The sequence below is a fragment of the Pseudorasbora parva genome, chromosome 3 (genome assembly GCF_024679245.1).
Source record: "Pseudorasbora parva isolate DD20220531a chromosome 3, ASM2467924v1, whole genome shotgun sequence".
In the NCBI taxonomy this organism is placed as follows: domain Eukaryota; kingdom Metazoa; phylum Chordata; class Actinopteri; order Cypriniformes; family Gobionidae; genus Pseudorasbora; species Pseudorasbora parva.
This window is the reverse complement of record NC_090174.1, coordinates 16,077,332-16,100,809: the sequence shown is the minus strand read 5'-3', so window position 1 is coordinate 16,100,809 and position 23,478 is coordinate 16,077,332. Positions and strand designations below refer to the sequence as shown.

Sequence of the window (23,478 nt, the reverse complement as noted above, 5' to 3'; positions counted from 1 at the left end):
GGGACATATGGCCAAATGTCCTCATGTTTCACCCTCTCCTTGTAATATGTCATTATCATGGTCATTATTAATACATATTTCCTCATCACAAAACATGAAATTGTGAAACATAAATATAAATCTGAAGACACGGACATATTTCTTAGTAGGCTATGCTGGCTGCCATCTACCATCCTGGGGGGAAAAATATCGCTAGGCGGACACGTAGGGCGGACCATGGGACATTCGTGGTGAATATTGACCTATTGTGCATACCGTAGAGGCTCTCGCGTACTGTAGTTTGTGTAAAAACGCTAGAAATGCATATTGTGAAGAAAGAACAGCGTTGTCCTTTCGATCACACGCATATATCGGCCGGGCAGCTGCCTCCGGCAGTGGCAGGTTTTAGAGGAGCTGCCTCCAGCAGTGACGGGTTCTGTGACAGCTGCCTTTAGTCCTGGCAGGTTTTTGTGGCAGCTCCCCCTGCCACGCAAAGATTTTACTCCCTCTCCCATGGGGCGGACAACGTCATTTGAAATTTAAAACACCACTAGAGGGCAGGCTTTGAAAGGATCTCAATTCACATCACATCCGGTGCCAGCTGATGGAGGGAAGTCGTCGCGGCTGGTTAGATGCTGGTTAGTCGTGAGTCTGTTGCATACATTTATGTGGAAGTATTGATATGGCCTAAGTTTAAGTTGATATCATTATGCCTAGCTACCTTTATGATGAAAATACGATGTGTTTAATTAAAATGTTGACATTGTGTTGAGACGCAATAAAATTGACAAATAAAAGTATGATACTACAGTACTATGATAATACTACAGTATACTTTTCTTTGATATGTTGCACAAAAATACCTTTACCATTGCAGTGGCGAGCACAGCTATGACTCGGACTCTGTTTGGCGGTGCTTTATCAGCTGTTATTCCTCTCAATGCCCAGGATATTAGGTAATTATTAAGTAAGTCGTATGTATATAGCACATTTAAACATAGTAAAGCTATCCAAAGTGCTGTACAAAGTAAAGAAAATATACAGACTAAAACGATAGTTAAAACAATGTTTCAAGGACGTAGAAATCAATGTAACTACCGGTAACTGTATTTCTAAAGTCAATGTATGGAAGCTAGCAATATTCAGTTTCAAATGTAATATACAAAGTGACAATGCAATATGTAAAATGGCAATGCATTTCTGTATTTAAAATCAAAAATTCTAATACGTCACACAGAACATTAATTTGATTAAAAAAATCGCGATTGCTTAAGATTCAGCACAAAATAATATAAAGTGATGATTAGAAAATTTCTCAAACCATTTAACAAATTTAACCTCCTATTTTAAATGATTTCTGCAAAACTCTTCACAAAAAGCCCTCATTTTACACTGGTTTAACCATGTTCTCTTCTCATTCATTAAACACAAACACATAATAAAATGAACTCTAGCATCACATTGTAAACTCTCAAAAAGTATACATTTTGCAAAACGGACCAATTAGAATCAAATAATAATATAAATAGGAGCACTTTTCTTTTCTTCAGTTGTAAGATCACTTTACTGTTGTGTAATGGAAATTAATTTCCCCTAAAGCTCTTTTGTATTTTACTGTATCTGCACACTTTGTTGTATACTGTAATAGAAACTGAACTACAAAATTATTCCTAAGGATTTCGATAAGATAGTTTTGCTACAGTATATTTATTATGCAGTATACTGTCTCATTAGAGTTAAGACAGGAAAGTAGTCACTCTGTGTATATTTGTTATGTTTTGTGTAATCTGAGGCCAAAGTTTGATTCTTACAAAAGAGAATATGTTTTTGACTAAAACATTTAAGTTTGATGTGACAGACTGAGGTTTGTACAAATTTGGTGTGCAGTTCTGAGAAAATTGTAAATTGTTTCATGGTTTGTTTGGTAGCAGCAGTCAAGAAAAAATGTAATACATCAGTTGCAAACAGCCCATGAGTAGATAAATTAACTATAAATTAACTTTGGTAGGAAAAATGTTTGTTTGTGATTATTCATATTAATAAAAGTCAGTTTTATTATCACATTGTGGTTGCCACCTTTTTTTTTTACAACTACCTGTGGGTTTGCATGCTGTGAATTTAAGTAATCGGTAAAAACCCATTATTCTCTCCCCTACTATCCTGCAGTGAACTGAGGCAGATCCCGGATAATCAAGAAGTGTTCGCTCACTCTCAGACAGATCAGAGTATCATCATTGAACTCCTTGAGTACCAAAGCCAAGTGCAGGGTGCTGAAGCAGCCAGGTAACATGTACAGACCTAGATTTAAAGCACATAGTAACCTACTAGTAACATACAACTAACACACCAGTAATCATTTTTAATGTTGTTGTTGTTTCATCAAACCTTTAACACAGAGATACAATGAGTATGTTAACTAAATATTCCAGCCTACAACACATTAAAAGCAAATTAAAAGTATAAAAGCTCTAATGCCAGATACGAGGTTAAAGCAAACAGGTTTCCAAAAACAGCAACAACCTTTGTGCATATGAATGCCATAAGGAATTTACTTATTTTTATCATAAGAATGTATTCTTTCTGGTCCTAGAACAGGAGAATCATCAGGACTGGACAGGGGCTAAAATTTATCTAATCCGACCTACACATTCGCCTATAAATGTTTTGCCCGGGGTTAAGGCCTTAAAATTGGAATAAATAAATTAATTAATTAATAAATGACAGAAACATTTTATATTGTATTATACTTTATATCATATTTAATTTAATTTAATTTAATATAAATTAAAACTGACATCACATAAGAAAGTGTCATAGTTCCATCCTTAATTCATGGGACCCAGGCTAAAAAGCTCTTAAATTCTCCTTTTTTAGTTGATATTATTACAATAATATTAATAATAATAATAATGAAATGGTATGCATATTAATAATAAAAACCTCTTAAACACATGATACTATAAATAAATAAAAACCTATAACGTTACTTATATTGCCCATTGTTACATTCCACTCAGTCTAGGATAGGAGAAGCAGCATTAAAGTTAATGAAAACTGAAGCAAAAGGCGAAAAGCGAAAGTTTGGCTCAAAGTTATTTACCAAAAACAGAAGAAATATGGTACAACAATTTCTATTATATATATATATATATATATATATATATATATATATATATATATATATATATATATATATATATATATATATATATATATATATATATATATATATAAATATATAAATGATATTTGAGTAACAAAAGTGCAGAGAGTGAAAAAAAAACGTAATACCGAATTATAGCCAATAATAGTATCATTAATTGAAAATACCATGCTGCCACATTTCTACAGTGTAAGTAACTGCTTGGTACGTTTTTATGGGGTGGTGCTGTGTAGACTGAAATGTGATAAAAAAGTTTGATAAAGTTGCTAGGCAATGTGGGGGCCAGGATGCTGGCGTTGTCTGTTTGCCGCTTCTCCACCCACAAATCATGTTACTGTACTATTAGATTTTATTTTATTAGGGGCCAAGCCCCAAAGGGGCTGTAGCCCCTCTTGAAATTGTTGGTTTACTTTATTATTATTATTATTTTTCCCGAATGGGAGTCAATGGCAGCCCTATGAACCGTATATAGGAAAATGATGAAATTTGGCACACTTGTAGATATGTTCATCAATAATGAATGTACCAAATTTGGAGTCTCTAAGACCAACTCCATAGCGCCACCATCAGTCCAAAAATTCAACATTTAAACTGTTATAACTCTTGAACCCTTTGGAATAGAGAAATGAAACTTAGTACATCTGATTCCTCTCTTCACCCTCATCATTTTCAATATCTTACTTTAAGGCTCCGCCCCTTACAGTAAAAGCCATTTTGAAAAGTACAGTATTCTGTTTTTTTGCTACTCCTCCTTCAAATTTTGTCCAATTTTGTCGAAACTTGGCAGAGAGAATCTTTGGACTGAGCCGCATAGAAATGACTGAACAGAATTTTTTGGACTACTGGAAAAAAAAAGCTATGATGTCTCAAAGTTAACAAGGTGGAACTAAAATTGGTTCTGAGGCTGTATCTCGGCCAAACTTTGACCAATCGAAACGAAAATTGATACGCTTCATCAGACCCATGATCTGAGGGTCCATGCCAAAGTTGGGAACAGCGCCACCTAGGGGTCCTGAGATATGAAAAAAGGCTATTTTTGCCCATAACTTCTGAGCGCTTTGTCAGAAAATCATAATTTTGGTGTCTATGGATTCCCCGCGTCATGCCGAATCTGTGGATACCGGATATGTTAGGATCAAATGAACCACGTGACGGCCATTTTGAATTTTGTCATAAATTGCTATATCTTTTGAAATATTTGACATATCTGCACAAAATTTGGTATGCGTGACCGTCAGCATGTCCCGAACGTACCTGAGAAGATTCAGAATAGCGCCACCTAGTGTTCCCGAGATATAGGAATTTTTGCTAAAACGTTTATAACTTTTGAAAACTTTGTCCAAATTTGGTGTAATTTATGTCATCTTGTTCCCTGGCTTATGCAGATTACGACGATATATCATTTGTCATTTTCCAAAAAGGTTATTGTCCGCAATATTGAAACAAGTGAAAAACTGTTTTTTTACTACTCCTCCTACAAATTTTGTCCAATTTTGTCCAAATTTGGCTCAGATGATCTTCGGACTGAGCCGCACAGAAATGACTGAACGGATTTTTGATATTCGCTACCGTTCCCGAGATATTTGTCACTGAAGTTGACACTTCCTGTGTTTGTGTTTTTATGCTAGTTAGCTTAGCATGCCAATTGGTTATTTGCAAAATGTGCTTCTGTTCCATACATTGAGTCATTCTGAGATTGATCTAAACAGAACTTTTTAAACATTAAATGCTGTGCATTTATTTGAAAAAATCTTCATTTTGAGTCGACTCTCATTAGAACTATGGAACTTCAGCAGGTGTTTGAACACAAGCCCGGCCGGTGGCGCAACGAGATGAGCGATGGACGCCGCACCCCGAGGTTATGGGTTCGAGTCCCGTGGGGAGCGGCCTTTTAAAGGTCGCTCTGCGTTCGGCGAAAGCCCCTTCTGGGGCTTGGCCCCGTACAACTGTTTGCAATTCTTGTTATGTTTGTGACTAGTCTAACAGTCAGAGCTACAATTGGGACTGTTGCTGATTGCTGGCAGCCACTGAGAGGACCTTGTTCGTCGTTTCGCTGTTTTTTCGCTGTTTATGTATATAATGCACATTACAAAAAAAAAAAAAAAGATTGTCCAGTGTTGTCATAAGGTCATTGCCAGAATGCCTGTCTGAAAAACTTGTTAGTAATGTTTTCTGTGTGTAAACATAAATTGTTAAATATATTTCTCTGGTATGTATTGTGACAGGTATCACTTTGAGGATGTGGCTGCCAGTAATAAGGCGGTAGAGAATGGCTTCTGGGAAGTCAGGGGGCTGGAGCAGCTCTCCCAATCAGAGCTGTCAATGCAGGAATGCAGCTCTGCCTGGCTGCTGTCTGGAGCTCAGCTGGTCTCTAAATTCAATGAGGAGGTACATCAGTAATCCTTTTTAATATTCGTATTACTAACTTTCATTTGTAGTAAAAAGTTATTGTGTTCTAGACAACACTAAATAATCATAATTACCTTGCCAAAAACAAGTGTTGTGTCCTAATGCGTCTACATATACTATGCACTAAAAATGTGTTCTGTTTTGTGAAGAAAAAGTACACTTTTGCAGGAACCAATCACACACTTGCTTATCCACCTGGCATGCTATTGGTGGGTTTAACATGATGATGGATAGAGAAGCAATGCATCGTTGCCCATAGATCATGCCTCTTGTGGTCTGATTGGTTGAAGGACTATCCGATTGCATACAGAGTCATTTGAATAATGCTCATTTAACACCTCTTGTGCAGTAGAAAATACATAGCAGACAAATGTTCAATCTTAAATTGAGCTTGGTCTGGTGATAGCTAGACAAATTCATCCTGTCCCCATTTAAACTGCCCTGTCAATCACCTTGTCAAATTTTAAATCTTCCACAATCAATTTAATTGGATTTGAGAGAAATGTAGGAGCATGTTGATCTGCCAGTTGTGGGCTTTTATGAAAGGACTTTTATGAAAGGAACTCTGATTTTTCAAGCTAGACCAGCCAATGCACTTATGCAATCTTAAAGGGTTAGTTCACCCAAAAATGAAAATTAAAGATATTTTTGTTGAAATCCGATGGCTCAGACCGGCCTTCATTGACACCAAAGTCATTTCCTCTCTCAAGACCCATAAAAGGCACTAAAGACGTCGTTACAAAGCCCATCTCTCTACAGTGATTGTACAATAATTTTTTGAAGCAACGAGAATAGTGTTTGTGTGCAAAAAAACGAAATAACGACACATAATGGTGGGCCGATTTCAAAACAGTTTCAACGGTTATGAATCAGCGTATCAGCGCAAAAAAAAAATCTAAATAATCCCCCAAGTTCGTGTCTTCCGCGTAGGTCCTCGGACGTGAACTCACCTGGAACTCACGCTCCTCCTTTTCTGGGTCATGAATCGAACGGCGGATCTGCGTTATATTCTCGTGCATGCGTCGAGTTCACGTCAATAACTTGGTGAATAAAGTCGTTATTTTGATTTTTGTGCGCACAAAAACTATTTTCGTCGCATTGTAAAATTATTGTACAGCCACTGTTGTGAGATGGACTTTGTAACGACGCCTTTAGTGCCTTTTATGGGTCTTGTGAGTGGGTCAGTGGAAATGTACTGAATGTCAATGGAAGCCTTTTTTGGTGAACTAACCCTTTAAGTGCGAGTCTCGGTTTTCTATGGGAACCGGAGCCTATAATAGCAGATGCAGTGACGCAATGACTTTACGCAATCAGTGATTGGCTCTTTTACTTTGAAGGCATGATATCGTGTGTTGCAGTTTCCTTCGTAAGTAATAAGAGTGAACATCTTTCTATATTTATAGTCTGTTATTCACTCAAAAGCTCTTTGCCATGTTTGTAGTGTAAGACTTTTTATTTGTGTTTGTAGTTGAATCCTCTTCCAACACGCAATGGATTGTGGGCATTATTAGCCTTTAGAGTGTGCACAGATCTGCACTTTGGATTCTAAACCGGAAAAAGTAGACCAGGTCTACCAGATCTGTTGTCTTATCTTTGAAATACTCATTTCAACATACGATTTGACACACACTACTTTTAATTTTTAATACGAGTTGGACATTTCCTCATAGTATGTAAATTGGCACTCAGGGATCTAATTTGTCTTGCTATCACCAGACCAAGCACAATTTAAAAATGGAAATTGGTCTGGGGAATCTGCTCTGTATTGTCTACTGCACAAGATCAACGAGCATAATTTGAATAACTCTGTACGCAATTGATCTTCACACATCAGAACACAAGAGGCATGATCAACGGGCAACGACCCATCATTTCTCTATCTGTCCAACTCAACCCACCAAAGGCTTGCCAGTTGGATAAGCAAGTCTGTGATGGGTTCCCGCAAAATTGTAACAGAAGCAGTAGAAATGAATGTATGGTTTTCCAGACTGGCGAAATCAAATCGCTGGCAGATCAGGCTGGGTTTAGCCAGTCTAGGTTCTAATTTTAGCAATGTGTAAAAACAACTGCCAAATAAAAAAGGAAAAAGCCATACAAATTAAGGCCATACATAAACACAACTTTTAAGATGCATCAAATGCGTTAAATCTTCAGCATGCCTAACACCAACATGCAGTGACATTAGAATGTATTGGTACAGTATTTAACTTCCTAGTTGTTCTTTCTTAAGATCCTGTCACAGTTCACTTTTGCTTTGACCTCATGAATTTCCTCATCTATAAGTAATTATTCACATGATTTCTGTGGGCGGAAAAACCTGTTGAGCAACTGTATAACTGCTGACAATATACTGGCAATCACTTCTTTTTATGGTTAGATTTATGCCTTTTATGTGCTTGAATTTTTTCACAGGCAAAGAACACAGTGAACATTCACCTGTGCTTGTTCCGCTTGCCGCAGTACACAACTGACATCTTGGTGACATTCAATGATCCTGTTTGTATCAAGTAAGTTAAACATACGGACTGAAGTTGCACCACTCTTAAATTTTCACTAAAATTTAAGGTACACTGGAGGATTACCTAGACATCTTAAATTAAACAATTATTAGGCATTTATACACATGAATTTGATTAAAAATCTTCTTTTCAGTCCCCTCAGCAGCAGTGCCATTGGGAATGTGGCAGCTATACCCTGGACACTACAGGACTTCCAGGCTGTTCTGAAGTCCTTCTGTCTACTTGACCCTGGAGTGTTCGGGTAGATTCTTCCTGCATATTATTAAACACGAGATTCAAACTTCCATTACAAGAGACTTTTTTCCAGAAACTTTTAAAATTATGCATTTACAATGGCTGAACGGGTTAAAATTCAAACTTTACAACACCTAAAAAGCTGTCTCTATGAAATATTGTCCCTTGTAGTGCAAGTATATGTATAGTTATGTTCGTATATGAATATGCAAAAAAATACAGAATCTTCAATTATTCAAAAGAAAAAAAAATACAATTCTTAAGAAGAAAAACATTGTGTTTCCTTCTCAAGTTGAAAACCAGCGTTTATTTGACTCAATGCAAATTCTCATTTATGAGAATGATCAGCATAAATGAAATGCATTTATCAGCATGAATGAAAAAATCATTTATGCTGATTCATTCCGCAGCATTTCTTTGGCGTTTTCTTGATGTAATAAATGTTTACAGTCATCAATGTCTTTTTGTATGCTGATTCAAACATCTCTATTACTAACTTTTCTGTGTTGAAACTGAAATGTAAAACACTTTCACCCATTCATCAACTTTCCTATCATTCTGAAAGATTTCCTATCGTTCTTTAAGACAGGGATTTTTTTTTTTTTTACTTCAAGTATTTGGTCACTTAAGTCACACTTAATGTTTGAATATCAGTGCATTAGATAACATCAGACAATGTTATCACAATGTTATAAATGTTAAAACATTTTATTTTAAATACAATGCAACACAACTACAACACAGTACAATCAAAACATTTCACAAAAAGTTTGGTTCTATGTCTATAGTTAATGTGATTAACTACACCTGTAAACATATGGGTAACTATCTTCATAAATCCATGTAAAATTATTAACAGTAAAAAAAAAAAAGAGGTTATCATTATTCCCATGCTGATTTCACTAGATGATTTGATTAATACAATGACATTCAGACATTTGAGTGTGAATTAAGTGTGTAGACATGTTTTGAGGATTAGATGACCAGTGGTGTATTTGTACTTAAAACAAGGACATGCTGCAGTGTTAATGTCATGTTTATAGTAATAAATACGACTCATTCTTTTAAAAAATAATTTATTTTCAAATGATATACTGTCATGTTACAGACCTATGTTACAGAAATATGCACCTAATATATTTAAACTTTTAAATAATTTAACACAGATAATTCATTATATTAGTTTCTCTAAAGCATTAAACATGAGTTCATACACTTTCAGTAGAGCACACTTAAGGCAAATGGTTACCATTATCCTGTATCCCATTGAATAGTGTCTTAATGTCCTAATATTCTAGGACGTTTAAAGGCATCAAACAGGTGGGAGAAAAAATATATTCCTAATGTTATGTTTTAACCATTCAGTTTGAATGCAACTTCATTCTAACTTCTACTACTCAAAAGTAAGTCTTTGTCATTTCAGTTGATTAATAATTAGCAACAAGATACAGTTGTCAAGGCAAAGTCACAAAATGAAAATACTATTCTGTTAGTCATTCTACTCACAATCTCTGTGTGAACTCAGAACTAAACATCACTACATTGTGTGATTCATACTTTACAATAAAACAAAATAGTTCAACTGATTCTGATCCAGTGGATCATATTTAATCTTTAGAAAAGGGTTATTATATATCTGTTTAGTTCTTTTAAAAAGGATTAATCATTCAGTCAACAGTCACCCAATCAGGATTCAGGAAATCATTAATTGGCATAATGAAAATGCACACAAAACTTACAGTAACTTTGATTCAACCAGTGAGTGTAGATATATTATGCTTCCATTGAACCTTTTGCAAAACCTTGCTGGAGTGTGATGTATTAGAAAATAACGAATTAACTACATTGTCCATCCTTTCCAATGAGTTTTATTGTTAATCCCAGTCACTGCGCAGCTCCCTTTGCACATGATTTCATAGCAACATTCTGTTAAATAAGGAAGTACTTCTAGATGAAGGTTGCCAGTTGAAGATTGATGTTTAATAAAATAATGTTTTAATATGTAGTAACTGCTTTATAAAAGCAATAAGGCACTTGAGGCCATGCTGCATTGAGAGAGTATAGTCACTCTGCTGTGTTATGTGACTATATTCAAACTAAAGCGAGGGCCTTTCATACCTTAGTGCTTGATTGTGTTTTCAATCAGCTAATCAGATATTTTGCTGATGCAAGCAATAGCAAAACGCTAGCTGTAGCTATGGTACAAAGTGCGCAGCTCATTCCAGAAAAGCAGAGAAAGGATGGTATGAGGTCCAAGGCGGAAGTAGGAAGCTCCAAGTCCTTTATACAAACCAGTCATTCCTTCCTTCTTCAGTGTCTTAGAGAAACAGTCCGCGAAACCTCTGTACAATACACCCTGCATGAGGAAAGTGCAGAGCGTGAGAAAGTTCTTGTTTTACTGGTTGTAGCAATTTGTAGGTGAAACTGAATATGCAAGTGTGTAATGCCACCAATGACAAAATATGCTAATAATTACAGTAAAAGTTTGCAAAGAAATTTCTGTATTTTTTTGACAGTTGCTAAGAGATCACCTTGCCAAGATGATCCACAGGCTGGTTGTAGAGTCTAGTGCTGACCACATCAAATGGAGTCATAGCTAATACAACTACTACACTGCTGATCATACCAGCACTCAGAGCTGTTAACCAGCTGCCCTCAGAGAACACCTACAAATACAGAAAGAAAAAGTGTTTCTTAAACAGTTTTAATAGGAATATTAAATTGAAGGGGGAGGGGGGGGGGATTCTCGTGGTGCCCCCCTCAGCACTTGGTGCCCTACAGCAGTACTGTGATGTGGGAGCGGCGGCACTGTACACCTGTTACAACCAGGCTTGTGCACAATTCAGAATTTAATTGAGAATGACTCCTAAATTCCAATTCAGTTCTTGAATTTGATTTTAATTTGAATTGATGTCAGAAACAGGATGTAGAATTTTAATTAAAGGAAGCAGAATTTAAATTCAAAGAAATTCATACACATGTCCATCTTGCCATAGCAGCTTCCTCTGCACCTGTTGAGAGAATCTTTAGTGTTGCAGGAAAGATCTACAGACCAGAACACTGCAGAGTCAATGATAAAACATTGAGGAGTGATTGAGAATTAAATGCATCAGTGTTGCGGTGAGTTTTGCATTGGAATTAATGATAACTGGATTTACAACAGCTTGGTGTTATTTGATTACTGTTGATGAAAATAACATTGGAACAAAACTAATTAAACAACATTGGGGGGTTAATTTATTTCAATTGATCATAATCTGTATTTTAGAACAAATTGTATGCAGGGTTGAGGAGTGATGCTGTAAAAATTGAATCATGGGTCATTTCCTCAACAAAAAAATTAAGGTGTTAATTAAAAATAGTGTGTATATTTTCTTTAAAAAAATGTGGTTCAGTGTTGTATAGAAATAAAAAAGAGAGACACTTTCCTAATTATTTTAAGGAAATGTAAGCAATTTTGAGGCTTGAATTGAAGAACCGATTAAGCTGATAAAATTAAGGGAAATAATGTTACTTGTTTATTTGAAGAGAATTAGCTCAATTGTGCAATTTTATTTAGAGACACCATTACACTTAGTTCCCAGCATGCTTTGCATATGGCTGGAAATAGATTTCAATATTGAAATTAAATGTTGTTTAATGTGTTCATTTATGTATGACATTCTAACAAATTTCTGTTATGTTGAAGTTTTAAACGTTGCCATTGTGCAGTAGAGCTTATGGTTAGTTTGTGATGTGAATAACTGCATTATTATTATTATTATTATTATTATTATTATTAATAGGAAGAATGTTGCTTTGTTCAATGAGCAATAACTTACACTAACTTGCAATAAACTTGAACAATACCTAATGCTGGTGCAATAACAAGTTTGTTTCTACTTGTGCAAGCATCAAACAGACTATTAATTGAATAACATAACTGAAAGTCAAATATAAATAGGTAATTTCCATTTACTCTAATATATATATATATATATATATATATATATAAAATACATACTAAACACCATACTAATACTGTGTTTGACCCCCAACTTCAGAACTGCCTTAATTCTATGTGGCATTGATTCAACAAGGTGCTGATAGCATTTAGAAATTTTGGCCCATATTGATAGGATAGCATCTTGCAGATGACGGAGATTTGTGGGATGCACATTCAGGGCACGTTCCACCACATCCCAAAGATGCTCTATTGGGCTGAGATCAGGTGACTGTGAGGGCCATTTTAGTACAGTGAACTCATTGGCATGTTCAAGTAACCAATTTGAAATGATTCGAGCTTTGTGACATGGTGCATTATCCTGCTGGAAGTAGCCATCAGAGGATGGGTATGGTGGTCATAAAGGGAGAGGGACATGGTCAGAAACAATGCTCAGGTAGACCGTGGCATTTAAACAATGCCCAAAAGTGTGCCAAGAAAACATCCCCCACACCATTACACCACAGCACAGTGGTAACAAGGCATTATGGATTCATGTTCTCATTCGGTTTATGCCAAATTCTGACTACCATCTGAATGTCTCAACAGAAATCAAGACTCATCAGACCAGGCAACATTTTTTCAGTCTTCAACTGTCCAATTTTGGTGAGCTCGTGCAAGTTGTAGCCTCGCTTTCCTAGTGGAGATGAGTGGTACCCGGTGGGGTCTTCTGCTGTTGTAGCCCATCTGCCTCAAAGTTGTTCGTGTTGTGGTTTCACAAATGCTTTGCTACATACCTCTGTTGTAATGAGTGGTTATTTCAGTCAAAGTTACTCTTCTATCAGCTTGAATCAGTCGGCCCGTTATCCTCTGACCTCTAGCATCAACAAGGCATTTTCGCCCACGGGACTGCCGCATACTGGATGTTTTTCCCTTTTCACACCATTCTTTGTAAACCCTAGAAATGGTTGTGCGTGAAAATACCAGTAACTGAGCAGATTGTAAAAATATATTGACCAGCCCGTCTGGCACCAACAACCATGCCATGCTCAAAATTGCTTAAATCACCTTTCTTTCCCATTCTGACATTCAGTTTGGAGTTCAGGAGATTGTCTTGACCAGGACCACACCCCTAAATGCATTGAAGCTACTGCCATGTGATTGGTTGATTAGATAATTGCATTAATGAGAAATTGAACAGGTGTTCCTAATAATCATTTAGGTGAGTGTTTGTGTGTGTGTATATATAAATAAATCTCAAAATCAACTTAAATTAAAAAAGCACATTCCACTAATAAGATTTAATTCATCATAAAAACTACTAAAATATTATGTAATATTGTTACCATATTTTTTTTTTTAAGTAGATACTGTGTAATTTTTTTACAGTGTAGATGGCTGCAATGAAATTGTTATTAAATTACAAAATTAATGTAATTGTTGTATTACTGAGGTAAAATGTGTAATTCAATTAGTTACTAATCATATTAAAAGGAAATTGCTTTGCATTTATAATGTAATCCAAACCACATTTGTAATGGATAACATATAACCGTAATCGATTACATTTCCAAAGTAACCTTCCTAACACTGAATGTTTGTGAGATTCAACATATTCTTTCTGGTGTGTGACGCTGGAATTTCTTTGAATTGTCATGAATTTAATTCTACTTCCTGTCATTCAAATTCAACTTCCTGTGGGGCGGAGTCAATTCAATTCCAATTCCATTTCATTAATTGAATGGAGGCCAATTCTGAAAATCTGAATTTTGCACAAGGCTGGTTACAACTAAATAAATACATTTCTAATGACTTTTTGGAAGAATAACATTACCATTAAAGGTGGGGTAAGTGTTATTTCAAAACCGTTTTACAAAATGGACTCGGGCCGAGTCCAATAACAAACTTGTAGCCAATCAGCAGGTAAGGGGTGTGTCTACTAATGATGGTGAGAAGAGTGTGCTTGCTCAGTGCACATCATTATTCAAAACACACGACACACATGATGGACATTAGTCGAGAACTAATATATGCTGGCTTTTGCTGGAATATGCTTGTGTCTTGTTCGCTTGTTTGTCTATTAAGCGTCAGCTCACAAAATGTGTCCGACAAGGTAAAATACTATACTCCTAATATATGTTTGGTTCCTCTTTTCATGATCTTTATAACCATAATTGTAATATGTCGTTAGCTGGACTGTTGTGCTTGTGTATCAAGTTGTCATGAGAATAGTTTGTGTTTTTGTGATCGCTATAACTCTAATCTGCTCATAATTCAATTACCTTTATTTATATAGTGCTTTTACAATGACGATTGTTTCAAAGCAGCTTTACAGTGCTAAACAGGACAATATTGCCACAAAATTTGATTTGGCTGTACAGTCGTTCTGGTTCTGGAGAAAACAGTGTTATCAGCTTATTTTAATGTATCAGAGCGACAATGTTGGCAGATTATTTGTATATTTAGTTGAATAATATGGATCATAATTTTAGTGTCCCCAACTGAGCAAGCCAAAGGTGACAGTGTAATTGTAATATGTTGTTAGCTGGACTGTCTCGCTCGTGTACTATTGAGTTGTGGTGATGTAAGGGGGGACGTTTTCAGTGAATATTCAACCTGGATTAGTAACAGATTCTGCCATAGTCGTTGCCTGGGTTATGTTTGTTTGGGGCGGAGCTATCAAAATAGGGCCAGACCCTTTTGGGGGTAGGGGCGTGTTTGTTTTGGTGATTTGAATTATAAACAACGGTTACCAGAAAGCACTTACCCACCTTTAACTATAGGCTGGAATAACCAGTTTCATGTTTAATTTCCAATGGTTTATAAATGACTCCAAACTGAAACAGAAAACACCCTTGTGTTCAAAATTCTGGACAACAGGAGTAGTAGTTAAATCAAGTAACTGCTCAAATAACTTTCACAATAGTCATAAACTGTATCCACAGCATAGCCTAATGCCCACACAGTGTTTGCTTGTCTTTTCCAGACACAACTGTCTTTCCTTTGTTGACACATTTCCTTTTGAAACAGAAAGATATACCAGGTCAAGTTAGTCATCAAATTTTAGCTGTTTATACCAATGGTGGCAAAACATACAATGTTGATGTAAAGAGAGTATGCCATTGCCAAGGGTGTGCTAATAGGTGCTGTACAACACAGTGTTGGCAAGACTATTGTTTCCTACAATATTTTTAGCCATGGGGTGGGGGTGGGGGTGGGGGTGGGGGCAGCAAAATATGTATATGCTTATGTCAAACAAGACATAAATAGTCTTGGTCCATTTTCTGTGAAAAGAGGCTCCATGGAAGGATTGTTTTGTCAACTTTTGTAAATGGAAATCTCTATGTTGAGGATGTTGAGAAATGTTACAAATTAATTGAATTAAAAGTTGACTGTCCTGAAAAAAAAGCAGTTTTAAACTTTGGCCACTGTATTGTCCTTCAAAGACACATTATGACTGAGTTGGTTAGCTAAAGCTACTTTACACAGTCAGTGTCAGTTGCATAAACATAGCCATTAATGTTAAGACTGTGTCTTAAACTAGTATGACCAACTAGTCAAGAGCAATCATCAGTCTTACTTTTCGTTCTCAAATTAGAACATCAATCTATGTTTTTATGTAACTTATTAAAAGTTATGAACAATCTTGACAACTAACTTGTAAGACTTGTTTTAACAGTTAATGCAACCTGCCTTAAAGGAGCAACCTAAATACCGTAAATACAAACGTCAAACACCTCTCTTTTATTCTCACTGTTAACTCCCAGCTGAAGTGAAATATGCTTACCTGTAGGTCAGTGATCAGCTCTTTAGAGGCAGAGAAAGTGGAAAGCTGAGCAGCTGACCCCACACTGACCCTTGGGACTGCTGCGCTTGCCCCCCTCCACAAACCCAGAATTCCATGTTGTTTGTGGATGGCCAATAATGCATGCATCATTCCCTGTCAGAGAGAAAAGCAAAATATACAAAAGAAAGATATAAAACAACAGGAAATATTTGCAGATTTAGATGCAAGCTGGTCCCTGTTACCACTGACCCAAACAAAACTGCCTTTGAATACCACAAATGCAGTGGGATCTAAAATTACAAAGTTCTCACATTTATTGTGTGTGTGTGTGTGTGTGTGTGTGTGTGTGTGTGTGTGTGTGTGTGTGTGTGTGTGTGTGTGTGTGTGTGTGTGTGTGTGTGTGTGTGTAAGATCACTTTATTAATTTACCTTGTGCTTATACTGGTGTCCAACTGCAATTGAGGATGTGGATTGACTCTGGAGATGTGTCTTCACCTGAAGGAAATACAAAGAGAGTACAGTAGGTAACCTGCTGGTAAACTAAAGGCCCATGTATGGTGCGTTTTGTCTATTTTGCAGTACCATTAACTTTCAGTGTAAACCAGAAGAATGGAAGACATTGCTCATGATTGTTGTGCATTGTTTTAATTATTTAGCATAACATATGTATTATAATTATTGCGTGTTATAATAATCATATTTTAATCAATATATTAAATAATCATTGTCCAGCTAGCTTGATCAGAATATAGGCTCGAAACTATCCGTTTCAGTCGCTGTTTAATCAGTCTTTTACTAGACAGAAACGCAGACAGCTATCGTTACTCACCAGGTAAACAGGGCTGCCCATTACAGCGCCCACTACACCGGCAATGGCCCCGGACACAGTGCTCTTTGCTGCGCTGACCCTTCCGTCCGTGTGGATGTAGCCCAAGGACTCGATGACGGCGTAGGACCCCAGCCGGACCCCATTCATAAAAAACTGATAAACCAATCCGGGGACCAAACCTTTCTGAAGACCAGCCAGTCCGTCTATTTTGCCTATCGTGTAAAAGGCGTGAAATACATTTCTATAATACACCTGGTAGGTTCCTCGACTTTTAAGCTCTCCTTGCAATTGCATTCGAGTTTTGACAACCTCCAGCGGGTTTGTAAAAAAGCAAGCGCCACACGCAGCGACGCCACCGAGAACGAAATCCATGTTTCAATCGCGGAATGCTCGGAAACAGGTGATGGACAGGCTGTTTAGTTTGACTTTCAACTAGAAACAGTTTTACTTTTTTTAGCAGCCTGTAAATAAAAGAACATATTAATAAAGTACTAGTTAGGATAACTGACAAACAATTTTATAGTGCCATTTTTAAGAAGCAGAGGAGTATCTTGTATAATCCTCCTCCCAGTCATGCGATGCGCGTAGACATTTTGCTGATGTCAGATTGCATTTGCCAGGGCGCGCCGCGCCGGGCGTCTATCTTCCCAACTCAGTATTTTTAACCAATCAAAACATTGCCCCATCCTTTGTTACATGTCCAGTGATTGGACGGTTGTAAATTACATCAAGTGACACCCCCCTGCGTCTCAAAGACCGTCCCAAATGGCACACTTATTAATGTGCACTTTCGGTCTTGTGGACTTACAATGGCCATTGCGTGCACGTGTCCGTTAAGTCCATAAGACCGTAAAGTGTCCCATTCGTCATTTAAGCTTAAAGAAGGGTGCTCGTGAGTGCCCCCTTTGCGGCTGCTATAGCGCCCTCGATGCGCACTTCAGCGAAGCCCGCAAGTTTGCGAGCTACGTATAGGACTTCTACCCATAGAGCTTCTACCCGGCCGTCAAAGCGGCATTACGTCGTGAAAGTGCGGACTCAGAGGAAGGCCGTGAGGGTTTAGGGTGCCATTTGGGACAGGGCCAATATGCAAACTATCCACCATATCTGTCATAGGATTGATAGCTACACATTGGGACGCAGGCACGGGCATGCATTTGATGGGCACCTCAACTGTGTCTTTACCTTACTATGGTCTTACATCCATTGCAACCCCGCTGTAAAGAATATTCAGGAACACTTAATGTTCTCGTTACATATACTGTATAACAGCAAATTGTTTAATCACAAGCAACTAAACCTTAAGCAAAATCTAACCCCATAATACTACATGTTAATTATCACTCCGTACTTATTTGTGTAATTACACGGAAACATTGAAATAATGTGTAATGTTCATTATTAATGTTTAATAAATATGAAAGTTGATATAAAGAGAATAAATTATTCTAAGAACGAATAAACTGCAAAAGACATTTTTACATAAAAAGTAGAGCATAACTTTCAGTAACATCTTTCTGCAATTGTTACCAACTTTAAACAAAAAATGTACAAAATAACAGGTAAAGTGGGACAAAGCAACATTGATAATTATCCATATTCCTGGGACTTAAATTCAAGCTCTCTCCTTGTTCCTCTAGCCTTCTCATCTTTCTGAGACCTTTTCAACATATTCGCCAGTTTACGCTCAGAATAAAAGATCCTCTGTACTTAAAATGGCACAAACCCCCTGTAATGCGATCGACTTGAGATACACAATTGTTTCCTTACGTAAAGGAACAAATATGTGCCTCTGTCTTTTGTATCTCAAAGGACTGATTTGTAACTGTTCCAAGATAACAGATCCTTGTCTGGTGGACTCTGACAAGTAATCCAGATTTTTATTAAGAGTGAAATATTTTATTTCAGGTTCATCATGCTAGATGACTATATACACTCCTTTCATAAAACATTTGATTGTGTAAATCTGATGAGAAAGAAAGCAAAATCATTTTAAATATCAATTATTACTTGAAACACACACACACACATAAAATTCTTTGAAGGCTCATTCCATCACATCCCCATAGCTTGTGACTTTGGGGTCTGCAGGTGTTGCAGGAGTTTGTGGTTCTTCCTCTAGGGTGAATAATAAAGAAACAATGATCAGATTCCTCCATCATGAAGTCCAAAATATACCCTAAAAAGAACTTTATTTTTAAGAACCATTATTTTCTTATCGTGAAGAACAATTTAATAATCTAAAGAACCTTTTTTCCACTGTATCTGAAACTTTTATGCATTGTACTGCATAATACCGTAGCATTGTACTAAATGAAATACATTAGACATGAAATACTGCTTTCACAAAAAGTTATCTACAACTTCTTTTGATAAATACAAATCATCAACTCATCAGAAAAGAAAATAATCCAGTACAACTAGAAAATAACCAAGCAACCCAGATAAACACAAAAATATTATAAAAATAATTGATGTAGAATTATTTATCTGCAATTCAGTTTACTTTTTATATAGCTTACATACACCAATCAGGCATAACATTAAGACCACTGACAAGTGAAGTGAATAACACATCATCTCTTCATCACGGCACCTGTTAGTGGGTGGGATATATTAGGCAGCAAGTGAACATTTTTTCTTCAAAGTTGATGTGTTTAAAAAGGTGAACTGTAAGGATTTGAGTGAGATTGGCCAAATTGTGATGGCTAGACGACTGGGTCAGAGCATCTCCAAAAGCAGCTCTTGTGGGGTGTTCCCAGTCTGCAGTGGTCAGTATCTATCAAAAGTGGTCCAAGGAAGGAACAGTGGTGAACCGGCGACAGGGTCATGGGCGGCCAAGGCTCATTGATGCATGTGGGGGAGTGAAGGCTGGTGAGTGTGGTCTGATCTAACAGACTGAAGAAGTTAATGTTGGTTCTGATAGAAAGGTGCCAGAATACACAGTGCATCGCAGTTTGTTGCAAATGGAACTGCATAGCCGCATGCCTGTCCACAGCCGAAAACGCCAACAGTGGGCATGTGAGTATCAGAACTGGCCCACGGAGCAACGAAATAAGGTGACCTATGCTTCGTTCCAGTTCGTTTTTAATATGCCCTTCACTCGCAAACTTCCCTCCGTCTCGTTCACTTTGGATGTGTGTCATTGCTTACGTTGCATGAGTGCCCACTACTTGCAGAAACTTTGCAATGGACTGAACTGGAACGCCCTAAGCCCTTGATCACTTGGAATCAACTATGAAGTTGATTTATTTTTTTATTTTTTCCTTTACAAAATTGTTTAATGCAGCGTTTTATATGTATATGGATGTGTTTGGGTTGTTTTAAATGTTTTTAAAAATATCAGAGTTGTTTGTGGTGGGGTAAATTAAACGCGATATGTGGTGACGTCACAATCGCGTTGCAATGTGGTATATGAAGCTGCCTGAAGTGTACATATGAAGTAGACTCACTCACTCGGTCAAAATCAAAGGAGCAAGGGTCTGTCCATATAAACTTCCCTTGTCCACTTCATGAAGTGGAACGCACTTCAAAATGGCGGCAAGTGCTTAGGGAAGTTTGCAAGTGCATGTCTTAAAGTGGAGTGGAACGCAGCACTGGTCTGATGAATCAGATTTTCGTTTCCATCATAAGAAGGGCCGAGTGCGTGGCTTACCTGGGGAACCCATGGCACCAGAATGCAGTATGGGAAGATGGCAGAGTGATACTTTGGGCAACGTTCTGCTGGGAATCCTTGGGTCCTGCCATTCATGTGGATGTTGCTTTGACACCTACCACCTACCAAGGCATTTTTCCAGACCATGTACACCCTTTTATGGAAAGGTATTCCCTGGTGGCTGTGGCCTCTTTCAGCAGGATAATGTTCACACTGCCACAAAGCAAAAATGGTTCAGGAATGGTTTGAGGCGTCGACTTGGCCTCCAAATTCCCCAGATCTCAATCCAATCAAGCATCTGTGGGATGTGCTGAACAAACAAATCCAATCCAATCCATGGAGGCGCCACCATGCACCTTACAGGACTTAAAGGATATGCTGCTAACATCTTGGTGCCAGATACCACAGCACACCTCCAGGGGTCTAGTGGAGTCCATGCCTCGACAGGTCAGGGCTGTTTTGGCAGCAAAAGGTGGATTAACACAATATTAGGTCATAATGTTATGCCTGATCAGTGTATATAGCCACAATGTAGTCTTCCTTTTTTCTCATCAATTAAGAGTAACATGTTATTTTGCTTCTGTATTTAATGTTTTGTATATATCAAAATTAAAACTGAAATCCTCTAGTTTGAGACCCAAGATAGCTATAGCCAAATAGCTATTGTTACTTGCGTTGGTATAAAATTAGAGAAATTACGGAGACAAACCACTAAATACTTACTAGGAGAGTTTCTGTCAGGAACATTTCCTGTCTCAAGATATAACCACAAGTCTGAGCACTTCATAGTTTCCCAGCGAGTAACTGAATAACTGAATACTGACGAGGAAACTGGGAAGACCAAAGGGAAAAAATAGCTTACAATCAATCAAATAGATTACACAAATCATTTTCTTTATAACATTTTGAATTAAGCCTATATGGTTTTGAAAAAATATGTGTATTTCAGTTAAGGGTCTTCTCTAGCATGATCCTCAAACATGCATCAGACTTACCAATAGATACTAGAAGATTCCACTGAAGGGGATATGGGATTATTTTCTGAAGTGCTCGCTGTGCAAAAAATAAACCCGCTGTGCCTGTTTGAGGATAGTAAAGTTTTCACCCAAAGCCAAAGGATTAAAAAAACAAAGTTTGTTAATAATAATTCAGGACATGATGGGGTTGTCACACTCAGAAATGTTTTATACCAGTAACTTTGTCTCAAATGTTTCTGCTGAAAAAAGTATAACATGATACACTGTTAAGATGGTTCTGAATATCTAGAGGACATGTAAGCTTACAAGGGTGTGTTTTCTAAGTAGAAAAATCTTATACTCAATGAAACTGATGTGAAGAAAGATAAACTCTTAATTTGATCTAATCACTGTGCAAACGAAAGAGATATGGAAAAGAATAGCATCTTGTTTGTCATTTACTTTCACAAACACAAACTGTTCAGACATATCAGAAATAAACACTTCTTAAAGTAAACATGACACTAACCCAGTATGAAGCTTGCTGTGCCTTTCATAAAGGCATAAGACTGACAGGCGGCGTACTGCTGCAAACCCTGAGGATAGTGGGGGGAAAAAATAGTTACAGTTTACATGGACACAAAATTTTCAACTAAATCAAAATTTTATTTACATTCAGACTGAGCCAAGAGGCCTCTCTGTATGTTTGCATGTTCTCCCTGTGTCTGCATGGGTTTCCCCCATAATCCAAAAGCATGCAGTAGTAGAAAGATTTTACACTTAATTCAACAAAATGGTAACCAGCTGTTTATTTACAATTTAGAGATTTGAGAAAAATATTTTTTTTACTGTTAAATATACCTATTTGAGAAGGGGGAGTTCAGGGGCAACTGTAACATTTTTTACATTTTCCTTCATAACTCACAGACTACTTGAAAAAAAAAACATCTTTTAACATAACATACAGATGCACTTATAATACAAATTATATATTTTCACTAATAAGGACACAACTATAATATTAAATTCAAGAAGTCAATTTCAACAGTGTTTGGGGTAATTGCTGAACAATAAGTCATATTAACCCACTGCCTCTAAAATAAATGCCTACTTCAAAGTAATCACTTCACTGCTGAAGTATCTAATAATTAAGATATATATATAAGATTAGATAGATTAGACTTTGATAAGATTTTTTTTGTATATTGTTCAAATTCTTTTAAATTTCAGGCATATGCATTCAAAAAGCAAACGATTTATTTCTATTTTTTGCAGAAGACTAGACAACTGTCTAGAGGTAGATTTTAATTATTTAAATAAAATTTTACTCAAATACATTAATCAGTTAATGATAATATAGGCTACACAGACTATATGGTTATTCCATTAAACTCAACAATAGCGTTACAATATGAAACATACGCACCGGGTGCTTTGCTACAACCGCATCATCAACTTTAGTGAGGCCAAGGTTAACCATCCCGCTACAATTATGGACTGTAAACTCCAAATTGTCTTGACCCATAGACAGTAAAGGTTTGACCATGGAATGTTTCTTCAACTTGACTTTGTTGTTGTGTAATTTCCGCATGTGCAGCGACAGTGAAAGGAGTAACAAAATACAGATTCTCTCACAGTGACCTCGTATGGACTGGAGACGTTAATGCATTTGACTAAACATGTTTTTTGTTTTGTTTTTGTGTTTTTTGTTTGTTTATTACAAACTCTCGTGGAGACAACATCATAAGAAACACAACAAAACAAATAAAAATAAAACAGACAAGGCAACAGTTTACATTTGGCAATTGTTTTTTCCATTTACTTTTGTGAATGTGGTATTTACCCATAATGATGATAAGGCTAATCAGAAGTCAAAGATCCCTCGTTAGTTTAGAATTATAAATAAGAATATCTTCTATTGTAAATTACTCAATTTCGCTAATTTTATTATTTAACCAGTTGTGTACATCTTCCCAGAACTTCAACTGAGCAAAGGAAGAATAAATGCTCTGTTCGTTCTGGGTTTTC

The 23,478-nt window shown here is 36.8% G+C and overlaps 3 protein-coding genes across 4 annotated transcripts; 1 reads left to right on the top strand and 2 right to left on the bottom strand.

The window, feature by feature from the left end:
• The first annotated feature begins 495 nt into the window (after positions 1-495).
• Positions 496-8,757, top strand: rangrf (RAN guanine nucleotide release factor). The gene is made up of 6 exons (XM_067437933.1): positions 496-606; positions 857-935; positions 2,146-2,262; positions 5,368-5,530; positions 7,964-8,058; positions 8,204-8,757. Exons 2-6 carry the CDS (start codon positions 871-873, stop codon positions 8,313-8,315), a joined length of 552 nt encoding a protein of 183 aa, XP_067294034.1. The 5' UTR covers positions 496-606; positions 857-870; the 3' UTR covers positions 8,316-8,757.
• Positions 8,758-8,901: 144 nt separating this feature from the next.
• slc25a35 (solute carrier family 25 member 35) lies at positions 8,902-17,819 on the bottom strand. Its single transcript, XM_067437929.1, has 5 exons — positions 16,843-17,819; positions 16,443-16,508; positions 16,014-16,166; positions 10,836-10,970; positions 8,902-10,660 (listed from the first exon to the last, which is right to left on the bottom strand). The coding sequence occupies exons 1-5, from the start codon at positions 17,212-17,214 to the stop codon at positions 10,490-10,492; spliced, it is 897 nt and encodes a 298-aa protein (XP_067294030.1). The 5' UTR covers positions 17,215-17,819; the 3' UTR covers positions 8,902-10,489.
• A 600-nt stretch (positions 17,820-18,419) lies between these two features.
• tmem141 (transmembrane protein 141) lies at positions 18,420-23,043 on the bottom strand. Of its 2 annotated transcripts, none has more exons than XM_067437931.1 (5): positions 22,877-23,043; positions 21,980-22,046; positions 21,490-21,573; positions 21,218-21,325; positions 18,420-18,957 (listed from the first exon to the last, which is right to left on the bottom strand). In XM_067437931.1, exons 1-5 carry the CDS (start codon positions 23,039-23,041, stop codon positions 18,887-18,889), a joined length of 495 nt encoding a protein of 164 aa, XP_067294032.1. In that variant the 5' UTR covers positions 23,042-23,043; the 3' UTR covers positions 18,420-18,886. The 2 variants fall into 2 exon arrangements, with proteins under 2 accessions (XP_067294032.1, XP_067294031.1); XM_067437930.1 differs by lacking the exon at positions 18,420-18,957 and adding an exon at positions 18,968-20,948.
• Positions 23,044-23,478: the final 435 nt, after the last annotated feature.

What these genes read in the sequence shown, in the direction of transcription:
- rangrf (XM_067437933.1), top strand. Translation starts at nt 871, where the DNA reads ATGACTCGGACTCTGTTTGGCGGTGCTTTATCAGCTGTTATTCCTCTC. An exon ending in CTCAATGCCCAGGATATTAG is followed by an intron (nt 936 to 2,145) that starts GTAATTATTAAG and finishes ACTATCCTGCAG; the next exon opens with TGAACTGAGGCAGATCCCGG. An exon ending in TCTCTAAATTCAATGAGGAG is followed by an intron (nt 5,531 to 7,963) that starts GTACATCAGTAA and finishes ATTTTTTCACAG; the next exon opens with GCAAAGAACACAGTGAACAT.
- slc25a35 (XM_067437929.1), bottom strand. Translation starts at nt 17,214, where the DNA reads ATGGATTTCGTTCTCGGTGGCGTCGCTGCGTGTGGCGCTTGCTTTTTT. An exon ending in GACACCAGTATAAGCACAAG is followed by an intron (nt 16,167 to 16,442) that starts GTAAATTAATAA and finishes TCTCTCTGACAG; the next exon opens with GGAATGATGCATGCATTATT. An exon ending in AGCTGATCACTGACCTACAG is followed by an intron (nt 10,971 to 16,013) that starts GTAAGCATATTT and finishes CTGTATTTGTAG; the next exon opens with GTGTTCTCTGAGGGCAGCTG.
- tmem141 (XM_067437930.1), bottom strand. Translation starts at nt 23,041, where the DNA reads ATGCGGAAATTACACAACAACAAAGTCAAGTTGAAGAAACATTCCATG. An exon ending in CGGTTGTAGCAAAGCACCCG is followed by an intron (nt 22,047 to 22,876) that starts GTGCGTATGTTT and finishes CACTATCCTCAG; the next exon opens with GGTTTGCAGCAGTACGCCGC. An exon ending in CACAGCAAGCTTCATACTGG is followed by an intron (nt 21,574 to 21,979) that starts GTTAGTGTCATG and finishes ATCCTCAAACAG; the next exon opens with GCACAGCGGGTTTATTTTTT.